Source organism: Saccopteryx leptura, chromosome 4 (assembly GCF_036850995.1).
Source record: "Saccopteryx leptura isolate mSacLep1 chromosome 4, mSacLep1_pri_phased_curated, whole genome shotgun sequence".
Taxonomy (NCBI): domain Eukaryota; kingdom Metazoa; phylum Chordata; class Mammalia; order Chiroptera; family Emballonuridae; genus Saccopteryx; species Saccopteryx leptura.
In genome coordinates, this window is record NC_089506.1 from 6,838,361 (window position 1) to 6,854,535 (window position 16,175).

Sequence of the window (16,175 nt, forward strand, 5' to 3'; positions counted from 1 at the left end):
CAGCTTCTAGAAGTGAGTAAAACTACAATGAAGTCCAGTGCCACTGGGATCCCTGTTGAATGCATTAGCACTCCGTTCAGTCACCTGCTGACCGTGAACTTGGAGGCACTGAGGTTCACAGAGAGCTGAGCTGGAAGCAGATGGAAATACCGGATTGCCCTTGTCATTGTAGTTTGTCACCTAGAAGCTTTCTTCCAGCTGTATGTCAAACTCCTAAGTTTGGAAATGAAACTAATTTACTGCTTCCTGTTGTTATGTGTGTGTGTTTCTGAATTCCTTACTGCTAATGTGGTAACTTCTAGAAATTCGCCTGTTACCTTGCAAAGGTTAAATCTAAGATGTGTTTTAGAATGAAAATGGAGTAAACTATTTGATATAGCATTCTCTGGAACTGCACAATAACATAATTTTTGTTTTATTTATTTTTTCTTAGTTGAATATATGCTTCCATTTTCTAGTTTAGCTTTTTTTTTTTTTTTACAGATACTGTTATTTGTAGATTATTAAAACTGTTTCAGCTGATGTGTGTGTAGAAGTCTAGCTCCTTGTCCCGGACAACATTTTTCCAGGCAGACTTGGTAGAGCTGCTCGGTTGAAACACGCTGTTGTTACTTCAGGTGCTGATTTGCGAGGCCGAGCTTCCCATTGCCTTGGTTAAAGTAGAGAGAGTCTATGGCTTGGATGACTTACATTTCAAGTTGGTTTGAGCAAGATGACTGGTATGAAGGACTGCAAAGAGTAAGCTACATTTATGTTGTAATTACAGTTTTCTGTGTTGCTTCTGTCTTATTTCTCATGTGGCTGCAGTACTGTGTCATTTATATTGCAGACGTTTTTGCGTTGCGAAGTTCTGAGGGTAAAAAGGTACTATCTGATGGATTTAAAAGCAGAGGTACGAAGATAATGGATTCAGATACTCATAATTATACATTGAAGGAAAGGTATTTTTTTTCTATCCTGGTTTTAGATGCATTTATAGCATTTTCAGATTGACTTTAGGCTTTAAATATTTATACAAAGTGGGGCAAAAGTAGGTAAACAGTTGTAAGGACGTGAAACAGCTTATCTTGTGTTATTATTTGGTAATTATTGTATTATTTTTATATAAACAACTGTAATATATTTTTGCCCCGCCCTGCATAAACTGAAATTCTGTCTAATGAGATTAATGTATAAAAATACCACTAATTTGAATGAAGTAATATTTTTTAAGTGAGCGGAGGAGAGATAGTGAGGCAGACTCCTGCATGCATCTCGACCAGGATCCACTCGGCAGTCCCTGCCCAGAGCTGATGGGCGGATGCTCACAACTGAACTCTTTTTAGTACTTGAGGCAGAGGCTCCTTGGAACCATCCAGAGCGCCCTGGCCAATGTGCTTGAATTAATAGAGCCATGGCTGGGGGAGGGGAAGACAGAGAGAGAGAGAGAGAGAGAGAAGGGGGAGGGGAAGAAGCAGATGGTAGCTTCTCCTGTGTACCCTGACTGGGAATCGAACCCGGGACTTCCGTGTGCCGAGTCAGTGCTCTACCAGTCAGCCAAGAAGCCAGGGCCCAATGAAGTCATTTTACATAAAGAAAATTATTTAATGAAATAGATGTGTATAATAATACAATATATTATAACAATACTTTAAAAGAAAACACAAACATTTTCCATTCGATAAATTTTTGGTCAATTAGGATTTACAGTGTTACTATGGCAATGTGGCATAGTATATTGAAATAGCTGTTCTGATCTATTATCACAGAAGTACAAAACTGCTATTTAAAAATGCACCTTATCAAAATGGATTTAGTTTAGAATATATATGATTTCTCTTTGACTATTACTACCTTTTTAATGGGCAAACTCTAAGTAATTTAAATGAAGGTAATTTGTGGATTTTTCTTTTCTTTAATGAGTGGAACAAAAGAGTCAGATTGTCTTCCTCTGGTGTTCAGTCGCTTTTTCTCATTGTTTGAGGGCCTGCGTGGGCTGCTTCAGACAGGCGCTGCTGAATTTATCCCTCCTTCCTTCACCAGGCTCCAGTTCTAATCACGTTAATCCAGGACAGTTTCCTAGGACCCAGTTCTCAGTGGTCGCTCGCATTGTAAATCCTCAGCGGTTTAAAGCCTCTCACCTCTTTCTGGGATTTCTTTTCCCTCCATCTGTGAATCAAGCTGGTGAACAGCCCTGGAGCCAGTGAAAGTCTAGCTCTGGAGAAAACCCCTCATTTCGCAAATCCTGAAGCATCGGCAGGAAGGAGGTGGGAGTTAGTGGGTGGCTGTCCATCCTGAAGCCCATTCTACCCCACGACGATGAAGTGTCCCAGCTTGTGGGTTGAATAGCAGCTCTGCATCCCACCACGCACACACGCACTCACCCTCTCACACACTCACACTGCGGTGCCACACCCTTTGTGTCACGTGTGCACATTTTAAATGCAGTAAGTGCCTTTCTGACGCCGAAGCAGGAGGCTTTGTGTGAAGTACAGTCCATACAGTCCTGTATGGGGATGGGGATGATGGTCCAATTTAGGGGAAGGTGTGACTGACGCTTTCTTACCAAAATTCTGTGTTCCTCTACAGTGACTTTGGGGCAGCTCATGGAAATTATGAGGGTTCAAAATCCTTCCCTTGACCATAACTCCAATCTGCCCTTTATTAATACTATTGACCTTTACGAACGAATTTACTGGTTCTGAATCACGTTATAATAATAGCTACTCTAGACATTGTTTATCTTCAAATTACCATATTTTCTTCATGAGTTTGAGCTTCTTCTGGTCAAGTTTTGATCAGCTCTTATACAGATTTAGATGAAGAAAAAAGTCTATTCTAAATAATGGCCATGTTTATACAACTATAATTTAAATTTTATTGTGATCATTCCATATCATAATACTGTTACACTTTCAAATAATCTAATGAAAACATGCACATCAAGCAAAGCATCTTCACTGTAATTGTGTGTGTGTGTTTGAAACAAAACTGTGTATTTAAGCTAAAAGAAATTTCTGTAAGGGCTCTAGTTGTCATGCTACTGACACTGTTGGTTACATGTGGGGTGACCGGATGCTCAGCCTTTCTTCCTGAATCTTTTGTAAATCTGCATTATTCAGTGAACTTCATGGTCTAGTATTTCATCCTTAAAATATATATGTTGTTTCTGGTCAAAAAATAGATACACTCTGAAGCAACAAATCTTTAAAATGGACATGAAAATTTTTAAGTTGTTCACATGAAAAATTAAACATAAAGTAAGGTTAGAAAAGTACATATAGGCCCCAGCTGGTGGCTCAGTAGATAGAGTGTCGGTCCAGCATATGGATATCTTGGGTTCGATTTCTGGTCAGGGCACACAGGAGAAGTGACATCTACTTCTCCCTCCCTTCCCCTTCTCTCCCTCTTCCTGTCCTATAGCTAGTGGCTCAATTAGTATTAGCATTGGCCCTGGGTACTGAGCATAGCACAGTTGATCTGAGCACATTAGCCTCAGGTGCTAAAAATAGCTCAGTACTCAAGCATCAGCCCTAGATGGGGTTGCTACATGGATCCCAGTTGGGGCACATGTGGGAGTTTGCCTCACTAGCTGCCCTTCCCTCACTTAAAAAAAAAAGACATACAATAATGATCTGAAATACATAATTACCTGTCACCTAAGTAAAAGTCTATTTACTTACCTACATATGTGACATTTTATAGTATGAATGTTTAATATAAATAAATATATATTTTGAAATGGACCTCAGTCAAACATTTTCTATCAATACTTTCAGTAATGTAGGATCATTACTTGTGGAGCAATCTGTGCTGACTACAAGGATAACAACAGCTCCTGGACATTTCTCATGGTCTTCTCCGCCACTCGAGAGATCACTTAGTCCAGGCCACATAGTATATACATACATACAGGTTTTAATACGTTTGAAAAGTAATCTAGATGTTTCAAATACCTGTACTACCAGATTAAATACATAATTCATGTTTATATGTGTAATAGTATTCATATTTAATAATGGATGATTTTTAAATATTAATTAAAAATGTTAGATTTCTGTAATAAAATGCCGTTTTTTGTCCTATTTATTATTTTAATGGCTAGTTTGGACAAGTTATTCGACTCTGAATTTAAAAAGGATTTATGTTGTTGCACTGTAAGATTTAAAAGGCATACCACATGATATGACAAAATCAAAATGTTCACATTACGCAAATATGAAAAATAAAGGTAGTAAATCAGGATATACTGAGAGTTAATATAAAAAATATATTGGCATGGATTTCAAAGTAATTTGTTTGTTTTTAATAAATAAAACAGTTAGCAAGGGGACTTCTAGTTTCTAATTGGGCATGTAAGGAGCTTAGAAGTCTTCTCACTAGCCTAAAATAGTAAGAAACTGAATGAACCGAAAAATAAACAATTCTTCTTAGATCCATGAGAGAGGTGAGGTCACAAGGCCCCCTGCTGCCCTTAAAGGTAGAGAGCCAGACAGGCAGATGCAGGGAATCCCAGCATGCCCGAGCAGAGGAGCACCGGGTGAGTCCTCTGCCGGTCGGAGCAGAGGAGCAAGCCTGACAGTTCACAGCTCCGGGAGGCCCCATGCTGCTGCTGGAATCACTGGTGAGATTCACAGCCCACAGGCACAGACTCACTGGAGGACAGAGCCCTAGGCCCAGCACTGAGAATACTCCTCTCCCGCTGCGCCCTGCCAGCGCAGGACTCCAGCCTGTTTACCCACGCATGTCTCCTTTCAACGGAAAGTCCCCGGGCTAACACACAGGCACAGACTCACTGGAGGACAGAGCCCTAGGCAGAGCACTGAGAACGCTTCCTCTCCCACTGCGCCCTGCCAGCGCAGGACTCCAGCCTGTTTACCCACGCATGTCTCCTTTCAACAGAAAGTCCCCGGGCTAACACACAGACACAGACTCACTGGAGGACAGAGCCCTAGGCACAGCACTGAGAACGCTTCCTCTCCCCCGCACCCTGCCAGCGCAGGACTCCAGCCTGTTTACCCACGCACGTCTCCTTTCAACAGAAAGCCACCGGCTAACACACAGGCACAGACTCACTGGAGGACAGAGCCCTAGGCACAGCACTGAGAACGCTTCCTCTCCCGCTGCGCCCTGCCAGCGCAGGACTCCAGCCTGTTTACCCACGCAGGACTCCAGCCTGTTTACCCACGCACGTCTCCTTTCAACAGAAAGTTACCCGGCTAACACACAGACACACGACACAGCTTGGAGAGACTAAACAAGCATCAAAACCAGAGTCAGACAGGGCAGGAATGTTGCGATTATCAGAGCAAGGTTCTTAAAAACTATGATTAGCAGACAACATGCAAGAACAGATGGATAATGTAAGCAAGGATATGGAAATTCTAAGAAAGAATAAGAAAGTTATGCTAAAGACCAGAAACCTGCAACATAAACGAAGACTGCTTTCAGGGGAGCTCATTAGTAGCCTGGACTTGGCTGAGGAAGAATCTCTGAGCTTGAAAATATGACTGTAGAAACTTCCAAACTAAAAGCAAAGAAAAAAAACGAGAAAAATAACAATATCCAAGAACTGTGATACATCTGTAAAAAGGCTTAGCAAGCGTTCACGTAATAGAAATATTGATACTTGAAGAAGAAGGAAGAAAGGAAAGAAGCAATGATAATAGCATTTCCCCAAATTAATGGTGACACCAATCAGGAGGGCCAGAAAGGTTGGAGAACACCAAGTGGGTAAATGCTGAAGAAACTCCACCTTCCTAGGCAAATCGTACTTACACTGCAGACAATTAAAGGCAAAGACAAAATCCTGAAAGAAGCCAAAGGAAAAAACACTCTATCAATAGAGGAGAAAGGGTAAGAATTACATTCGACTTCTCAGAAGCCACATAGACAAGAAGAGAGCAGAATGAACTATGTGAAATGTGGAGTGAAATAAAACACCAACCTAGGGATATTTGTTCCCTGCAGAATTCTCCTTAGAAAGTGGAGAAACAGGTTTTCTCAGACAAACAAAAATTTGGCAATTTGTTTGCAACCTGCCTTGCAAGAGAAATGTTGTGAGTTCTCTAGAGAGAAGGAAAATGATACAGGTCAGGAACTCAGATCTGTATAAACAAAGGAGGACTATCAGAGAATGAGGGAGTGATGGTGAAAATTAAAACCTTCGTTCTTAATTATCCAACAAATGTATTTAATCAATGTACAGTGTATTTGGTTATGTGTTTTTCTGTGTACACACACACACACACACACACACACACACAGACACACACTGTGTAAGTGAATGGAATGAGGACATAGGAAAGGGAAGCAGGACTGGGGTATTTTGTTATTACAGGGAACTGACTCTCCCTGAGAAGCGGACAGTGTTGTTTGAAAGTTGACTTGGACCGGTTGTGAATGTATTAGCCAAGTCTGGGACACCCACTCTATGGGATATAATTGATATGCTCAGAAAAAGATGAATCCTATAAAGTGCTTCATTGAAACCACAAAAGGAAGAAAAAGTGGGGAAGACAGAAACGGGAGCAAAGAAGCAGGCAACAATTGAAACAGTGACAAACAACTGTGCCAGTAATGGCCCCGATGTCCATGGTCTAAATGTGCCCACTGAAAGCAGAGATTGTCAGAGTGGATCAAAAACAAGAGTCAAATACATGTTGTCTACAAGAAACACATTCACTTTAAAGACACATATAGAAAAAGATGAAGGGATTAGACAAATCAATCAATCAATCAATCAATCCATAGACACAGACCACAGCACGGGCACACCGGAGGGAAAGGAGGTAAGAGGGTCGGATGGCTAAGGGGGAGCAATGGAGATGGAAGGAGACTTGACCTGGGGCGGGAGCACAGATTACAAACAGATGATATAGAACTGTGCCCCTGAAACCTAAATAATTTTATGAACCAATGTCACCCAATAAATTCAATTAAAAATTAAAAATGTTAATATCCCCCTGCAAAAAAGACTAAAGGGATGGAGAACGATACACCATGCTGACACCAGTCAGAAGTGGGTTCCGTGCGGACTGCAGGGTGAGGGGTGTGGTCCCAGCTGCCCGCATCCCCCGGGCTGGGCTCCCAGCCTCCTCTGCGCTGCCGCGGGCACCCCCTTCTCTCGTGTCCAGCTCCCTCCCACCCACGCTTCACGATGAGCAGTGTCACCCTCCAGCCCCTGGACCTCCCTTGTGTCACGCAAGTAGTGATTGTGAGACTAGAGAATCGTGTAAAAACGAGGTCGTTCTATGGTAAACGTTGTGCTCCTCCCCAGATTGGCTCAGTGTTTTATATTTGAATTTGCTGTCTTGAGTGAGTTGCCAACATTTAAAAATTGGTACATTTTACATCAAAAGGTGTTTTTATTTTACATGAAAACCTGCACGTGTGTGTTTGTCTGGGAGGCTCCGTCCACGTGGCGGCCCCGCATGGCCTTCTGCAGGGGCAGCAGGGCCCTTCAGATAGGACGGGCACTGACTCTGTCCCCGGGTCCCCGTCACTCAGGGCTCAGCGCCCTAACCCCGCGCCCAGCCCCTGGCCCAGTGTCAGCGGGCGGCGGGCATTTCACAATCGCTTGCTTCCCTGATTTAGTCAACTGCTTGCCTGCCTTCGTGTCTACGGACATTTGCAGATTTCAACTTCTATTCTCTGAAAGTATAAATTGAGATCATGGGTAATAAAAGAAAAATGTTCAGGGCATAAAGATAAGCATTGAGGAAGAGAGATAGAACAATGAAGCGGAAGTTTATTTCATGATGCGAATCACTGACGCTCCTCCACATTTGTGTTTCAAGGCCAACATGTCGCAGGTAAGGCAAGTGGGCCTGCTGGCCGCCGGCTGCCAGCCGTGGGGCAGAGACGTGTGCGCCGCCTGCGGAGACCGGTTCGCCTACTGCGCCACCCTGGCCGTCTACGTGTACCAGGTAAGCCGGCTGCCGCCTCCGGGGCTTCCCTCTTACCAGGCAAAGTGAGTGTTTGACTAGTAGTTAGTTTTAGATACCAGTCACGTGAAAAGCTTAATGCTGTAATTTTATTGATATATATTTTATATTTTGTAGCTATTTATAAATTAGTTTTACAAGTCGAGCTTTTAGAAAATGCTTATATAATGGTATTAAATTATTAGCAGAATCTTCATTGATTTCCTAATCCTTTATGTGCTTTCCACCAAAGAGAATTTCTTCAAGAATTAAAAAGTCCCATTTACGAATGATGAGCAAGTAGCAGTTAATTCTTCTGAACTACATTTCCATATGAGTAAATGGACTCATTTATTCATTTGTTTCAAACATTTCTCAGTGACAACATTTGGCTTGAGAAAATTGTCCTAGTTGAAGAATGTGGGTAGTGCGTTAGAGATAGTATCGATATATTTTGAGATAGTCTTGATGCCCTCGCTCTGTCCCATCTCTTAATGAGCTCTGGATCTCTAGAGCCCACGGCCTTGGGCATTTCTCCATGGAGAGGTGCCGTAAGCATCTTAGGTGCACGTCTGGTCTTTCTCCTAAAACCTGGAGTCTATATTCGGTGTCACCAGTGGACCAATTCATCTAAACCCCAAATATGAGAGTTCTCTTTGATTCCTCTTACATCCTACACCCAGGTAACCAAGAGTGATTCCAGTATTTTGTATCTTTTCTTATCATCTTTATATCCTTCTTAATTAAGCTATTTTAATAGTCCCCTTATGTTCTCTTTGCCTCTACTTTGACTCCCTCTAAATTAAACCCAAGTTCAATCAATCGTCTGCAATGCAAATCTAAAACTTTAAATCTTCAATTATCCCTCCTTCCCTAATATCAACATCCAAACTTCATGATATGACATTCTTTTGCAGTCTTCTTGTTTTTGTCTCTCTCTTACCTTGAGCTTCAGACATACCAAGATAATTGTATTTTCCAAAACATCTCATACTCTTTTATATCTTGCCTGTGCTTACATAAATTTTTCCATTTGCCTGCATTTCCTGTCAAGAGAACATTTTCAAATCTCAGCTCTAGCATATGATTCAGCAATTCTACTGCTGGCTATTTATCCAAAGGAAACAGAAATGCTAACTTGAAAAGATATCTGCCCCCCCCCCTTGTTCACTGAGGCATTATTTACAATCACCAAGACTTGAAAGCAACCAGTGTTCACTGATGGGTGACTGAATAAAGAAAATGTGGTATAGGTATACAATAGATTATTTGGCCATGAAAAAGAAGAAAATTTTGCCATTTGAGAAAACATCATGTGAGGGAAAACAAGGTACAACAAAATGACATGTAATCCCAAATATGTTAAAAATGATCAAAAGATTCATTGATTCACAAATGAATGGCACATTTACAAAAGAAATAGGAAAAATTAGGTACTGGCAATTCTTTCTGTCCATTTATATCTAAGGACACAATATAATGTCTCATCCAAAATGCAGTAACATAAAATGGGTCCATTGCTCTGCAGACTTTGGACATCTTAATAGTGTAATAATGACCAGTTGGTTTATTTAACATAAGTATTTTTTATTCAAACATAAGTGAAAATTTTGGGGAAAAATATTTCGGACCAAAGGTGTTTCCCTCATAAATAGATTTAGTTATAGAAAACATAAAAGTAATTCTGAATTAGTATGTATATTTAAATGTACATAGCATTTTTTTTACTTGTTTTTAAAAGTGGTATGTTTAATTTCAGTTCTCTCTTACTTTCTCAAAAATAGTTTCTTTTAGCTGTCGGAATATACTGAAAATAGACCAAGGCTGGAACGTGTTCTTATTTTGTGGTTAGGTGTGCTAATTTTCATGTAGGTGGCTTTTAAAAGTGACGTGGTTAACGGAAGGTGTATGATCTGAAGAGAAGCACTGACATGTTTTATTTGTGTATTTGTTTCAGTTGGATCACCGTGATAATGAGTTTAAGCTCCACGCAATCATGTCTGAACATAAAAAGGCAATCACAGCTATCTCTTGGTGCCCACACAACCCTGACCTCTTTGCGAGCGGCAGTACCGATAATTTAGTGATCGTGTGGAATGTTGCAGAACAAAAAGTCCTCGCTAAACTCAACAACACAAAAGGTATATTTGCAACTGGAATTTATTTTATTGAATGACATATTTTTATTTCAGTAAACAAAATTATTTAATTAGCTCAGGTTTTAAAGTAGTCAAACCCTTTTATGGCAATCTGTGTGAGAAATACAGTTCACATCGTGACTCATTATTGTGTGTGTGCATGTGTGTGAAACTGAAACAAAATTTCATGAAATAATTATATTTAGAACACTGATCAATTAAAACATAGTAAATACCAAATAATTTTGTTCATATTTAAATATAACACAAAAATTTTCAAAATAGTACATGTAAAAATAATAGATAGGATTTTCTTAATGAGACCATTAGCCGTGCTTATTCATTCCTGTGTTCCAATCTGAGACACACAAGCACAATATTGTATGTGCCTTTAGTGCCCTGATGAGGTGGTTTCTTTCCCTTATTTTTTTTAGGTCAAGGTAGAAAGTCCCAGTTCACACCCGTGGGTCTCAGGGATTTGAATAATATCACTACACTCTTTCTACTCAGAATCATACTCCATAATAATGACGATGTCAGTAAACAATGTTTCTGTATTAAATATCACAGCAATTCACTCTTTCTACCCAGAATCATACTCCATAATAATGACAATGTCAGTAAACAATGTTTCTGTACTAAATATCACAATAATTCCCTCTTCCTACCCAGAATCATACTCTATAATAATGACGACGTCAGTAAATGATGTTTCTGTATTAAATATCACAGCAATTCCCTCTTCCTACCCAGAATCATACTCCATAATGATGACGAAGTCAGTAAACAATGTTTCTGTATTAAATATCGCAGTAATTCACTCTTTCTACTCAGAATCATACTCCATAATGATGACAAAGTCAGTAAACGATGTTTCTGTATTAAATATCACAGTAATTCCCTCTTCCTACCCAGAATCATACTCTATAATAATGACGACGTCAGTAAATGATGTTTCTGTATTAAATATCACAGTAGTTCACTCTTTCTACCTAGAATCATACTCTATAATGATGACAATGTCAGTAAACAATGTTTCTGTATTAAATATCACAGTAATTCACTCTTTCTACCTAGAATCATACTCCATAGTAATGACAACGTCAGTAACGATGTTTCTGTATTAAATATCACAGTAATTCACTCTTTCTACCTAGAATCATACTCCATAGTAATGACGACGTCAGTAAATGATGTCTCTGTATTAAATATCACAGTAGTTCACTCTTTCTGAGCAGCACATGTAGGTCAGTTGTGGATTATGGTTTTGAAAACTACTGATAGATATATTTTCCATTTTCAACTCTTTTCTTACAAAACATTGATTATAACTTTAAGGTAGAAAATTGACAATCTCACTAACTTTCTTTTGTTAAAAGTTTCTTTATAATATTCTTTTTAGTATGTAGTAACAATGTTGTGAATTCATAGGCAGTGAGAGTTAAATCTTGCTTCTAAAATACTAACACCTTTTGGAACCTTTGGATATGTTCAACATATTTAGTTTATTGCTTTTTTCTTGTCTTTTCAAATTTAGGTCATTGAGAGTGTTGAAAATACAAGTAAAATATACCAATTTTGTTAGATAAATTTCATCTTAAAAATATTTGCCAAAACAAGGTTATTTTTTCAACTAGAAAAATGTAAATCGCATTCCCAGTTTCATACATCCTACTTACTATTTTTACTTGCCATAACCAGTGAATGTCAGTATCAGTTATTTGCTGCAATCTATGAGCAAAATGTTTTTAAAAGAAAATTATTCAGTGAGCTTCCATTAATATAAGTAACAGTTTTCCTTAAGGTTTTCAATACATCAGTAAGAAAAAGCCCAATTACTTTTGGTACAAGCTTTGTAATGTATAAAAGCAATCGACAGCCTCAGTCAGGGTTCCCCATGCCCTCTGGTCATATGTGTTTATGTACCAACCACAATCCTACAAGATTTTCCAGTATTCTTTATATCAGTAAGCAATGTATTTTCCCAATACTTTAAATCTAGCTTTTTGTGAAATTAGTTTTAAATAACACAATAAACACTCCTTAAAAGTCTTTTTCTATGTTATGTGACATTAACTAAAAATGTTACACAGTGTTGTTGTTCTGATAAAATTGTCACACAAAATCTACACGAGACTAGAACTGCATAATAACGTGTTACCCGAACATATGAAAGTACAGATTAGACAACGTAACATTGTATTATGACCTAGTTTATCCACTGCTTTCTCATCAGACATCATATGCGTCACATCTAGTCATGGTGATCTTCCACCATGACTTCCACCATTTTCATTCATCAGCTGTGTGTACCATAGCTTCCACTGAATGTGCAAATAAGTAAGACTCTTTGTTAACATTTGTAAAATATTTCAGACACTTATGCTAAATGTAGTCCTAATTTGAAGAGTTTAAACTGAAAAAAAAAAAGATATGAATATTTCTAGTCATTTTCATTTTAAATAATCCTGTTCAAATGTCTTAGACCTTTTTTTTCTTCCCAGAATCCAGCTTAAGCAAAGTAAAAGTTTGCATATAAATTTTGTGTGTGTGTGTGTGTGTGTGTGTGTGTGTGTGTGTGAGACAGAGACAGAGAGAGGGCTTACAGATAGGGACAGATAGGCAGGAAGGGAGAGAGATGAGAAGCATCAATTCTTCTCCTTAGTCTCCTTAGTTGTTCATTTGATTACTTTCTCATATGTACCTTGACGGGGGGGGGGGGGGGGGGGGGGGGGGGTGGGGGGGGGGGGGGGCTACAGCAGACCGAGTGACCCCTTGCTCAAGCCAGCGACCTTGGAGTCCTGTCTATGATCCCACGCTCAAGCTGGTGAGCCCCTGCTCAAGCCAGATGAGCCCCTGCTCAAGCCGGTGTCTTCAGGGTCTCCAACCTGGGTCCTCCACATCCCAGATAAATGCTCTATCCACTGGGCCACTGCCTTGTCAGGCTGCATGTCAATTTTTTAATCAATATTAGAATTTCCACATCCAGCAGTTGAACTTGAACCTGAAACTGTATTTTTTAATTCATCATTATTTTTCCAAATCAAAATATTAATTTAAAGGAAAATGAGTATTAATTTGTTAAATATAAAATGTTAAATTTGTCATGAACTTGAAAAATGTCACAATATGCTTTCAGAAAACAAAAATCGTTAACAGTGGATAGTTTCACAGCCTACTTATCTCAGAATCTTATTAGGAGACTTAAGTGAGTTGCTATTTATGGAACTCTTACAAGTGCTTGCATATAATACACCGTTGTAGCAGTGTTGGCTTCTGTAATGCTATGGTGTTGTTTCTGGTCCCTTCTCTTCCTTGCTGCCTTTCTTAAGATATGCGTTCAGAGAGCCACCATTCTAATGGTTTCTTCAAGGGTGCTATGGTGGTATGAGCCATACAGAGTATCTTATCCCTTAGTGGGGAAATTCTACTTCTGTTAATATATATCTCCTAAAACCACATCAGCTTTTCTATACTTTTTAATTTATATTTTCATTCATTCATTCATTCATTCAGTAAAAATTATGGCGTTCCCATTATAAGTCAAGGCCTGAACTAGGTGTTGGGTTTCCAGTTTCTGCCCCTTGGTGCATTACTGACACACATTGCTGTTACTGTCAGTAAATAACTTTTGACTCTCTGCCTTTGTTTATATCATTTTCTCTTCCTGGAAAATAGTGTTCATCTCACATATTTAAACTCTACTGCTCCTTCAGGAAATAATTCAAATCCCATTTCCTTTCCAGAACAGTGGCTCCATGGTTCACAAATGCTTCTGCATGTCCAGCCGTTTGGAGAACCTTATTAAAAATACATTCCGGAGCCCTAATTTCAAATGATCTCATATGCATCTTCAATTAGATGGTAGTGATGCAATCAATTAAGACTTGCTGGAAGAGTCACAATCTTTGTCTTGAGACATAAATTTACCATAATACTTGTTTGTTTAGGATCTATTTGATTATAGTAACAGTGGGGTGATTAACGATTAACTTTTGTATACTGTCTGACAGTTTAAAAGGGACTTTTACATACACAATTCTATCTTCTTAATATTCATGTGAAGTAAGTGGTCAGATAATTTTAGTATGTCTATTTTATGGATGAGGAAACAGAGATTCAGAAAGGTCAAGTGACTTGTTTAGTTCCTCTGAGGGAAAGCTAAGATTTGAATCTAAACTGTTGCTAAAACATAGATTGCAGTATTAATTTTATTTTTTTATATATAGTAACATTTACCTTCTCGTATATTTAATCCTTATCCCCGCTATTTTTTATTTAAGGTCTTTTAAAGCAGGCATTGTACCTTATACCAATTTGTATACATAGAATGCCTAGAGCAGGTCTCATACACAAAAGCCCAGTAAGAATTCACTGCTTTTATATGCATACAGTTTTCTGAAAGAAAGAACTCTGTACATGTCTTTGAATAGATGAGGCGTCTGACCAGATTATACTTGTGAACCCAGCGAGGTTCCTTTCACTATGGAAGGGCCCTAGACATCTAGTTCCCACTAGTTTCACTTTAAAAACCCACTTCTCAAGAGAGAAAGTACTATTTTTTAATAACGAGCATATTTCATCTCCTGTGTTTGAGCTTGGCAATGCAAATGTTAGGTCACCGGGCGGCCTCCTGCCAGATCTGTGCGTTACGTGTCCGTCCGCGTCTGTCCCAGGGACGCCGGCCGCGCTGAGCTGGTGCTGGGGCGAGGACGACGCCGTGGCCTTCGCGTCCCCCAGGGGCCCGCTGTTCGTCTGGACCGTCTCGGGGCCCAGCAGCGGCGTGGCCGCGCACAGGGACGCCCACAGCTTCCTGTCTGACATCAGCGTGTTCCGGTGGCACTCCCAGAGGAAGGGCAAGGTGGTGTTCGGTCACATGGATGGAAGCCTGTCGATTTTCCAGCCAGGTGAGGGTTTTATTAGCGCTCTTCAATTTTCGTTTTCTTGCATATATAATTTCTTATATACACAGCATAAAGCCGAAGGTAACAGAATTTTGGTTTTAAAATGATAGCTGTGCAAACATTCCCCTGCATTGCTGTGATTCCAGAGCACTGTCTGAAGTGTGTGTTTGTGGGCACTGGAATGATTTAACTCGGCTGGGCAGGCTCAACTTTGATTTAACCCGGTCAGTCCTTTGTCCCACAGTTTGACTTTGTTTTATGTCAGTTCTTTATTTCTGCAGACTGTCGAAGAAAATGGCCATCTGCAAATATCTTCCTTCCAAACAAAGTCGCATGCACAGATACTGCGGGTTAGGACTTCAACATCTTTTGGGGGGAACAGTTCAACCCATAAGAACCCAACACAGATGTCTCTAACTCATTTATTCCATAAGGTTTTTAAGAATTTACGCACAAGCTGTTACGAAAGGTATTATCCGGCTCTGCATTTTCCTTTTGCGTACAGGAGCTAATGGGTCATAAAGAAAATGCTACTTTTTATTTAAATTAAATTTTATGGGGTGACATGAGTTAACATAATTACACAGGTTTCGGGTGCCCAGTTCTCTAAGACCTTGTCTGTACACCATATTGTGTGATCACCTCCTTCAGGTGCCCAGTTCTCTAAGACCTCATCTGTACACCCTATTGTGTGATCACCTCCTTCAGGTGCCCAGTTCTCTAAGACCTCATCTGTATACCATATTGTGTGATCACATCCTTCAGGTGCCCAGTTCTCTAAGACCTCATCTGTACACCATATTGTGTGATCACCTCCTTCAGGTGCCCAGTTCTCTAAGACCTCATCTGTACACCCTATTGTGTGATCACCTCCTTCAGGTGCCCAGTTCTCTGAGACCTCGTCTGTACACCCTATTGTGTGATCACCTCCTTCAGGTGCCCAGTTCTCTGAGACCTCGTCTGTACACCATATTGTGTGATCACCTCCTTCAGGTGCCCAGTTCTCTGAGACCTCGTCTGTACACCATATTGTGTGATCACCTCCTTCAGGTGCCCAGTTCTCTGAGACCTCGTCTGTACACCATATTGTGTGATCACCTCCTTCAGGTGCCCAGTTCTCTGAGACCTCGTCTGTACACCATATTGTGTGATCACCTCCTTCAGGTGCCCAGTTCTCTGAGACCTTGTCTGTACACCATATTGTGTGATCACCTCCTTCAGGTGCCCAG

At 40.0% G+C, this 16,175-nt stretch overlaps 1 protein-coding gene across 8 annotated transcripts in view; it reads left to right on the forward strand.

Annotated features, from left to right (window-relative positions):
• WDR17 (WD repeat domain 17) overlaps positions 1–16,175 on the forward strand; it is a 93,341-nt gene that overhangs the window by 14,101 nt on the left and 63,065 nt on the right. For 6 of the 8 annotated variants that reach the window (XM_066380104.1, XM_066380103.1, XM_066380105.1 and 3 more), the window contains exons 2-5: positions 618–738; positions 7,779–7,907; positions 9,862–10,045; positions 14,719–14,949. In XM_066380104.1, coding sequence (XP_066236201.1) covers positions 673–738; positions 7,779–7,907; positions 9,862–10,045; positions 14,719–14,949 — 610 coding nt within the window. In that variant the 5' untranslated portion in view covers positions 618–672. The remainder of the gene's footprint in view (positions 1–617; positions 739–7,778; positions 7,908–9,861; positions 10,046–14,718; positions 14,950–16,175) is intronic. The other 2 variants (XM_066380107.1, XM_066380108.1) reach the window with 1 other exon arrangement.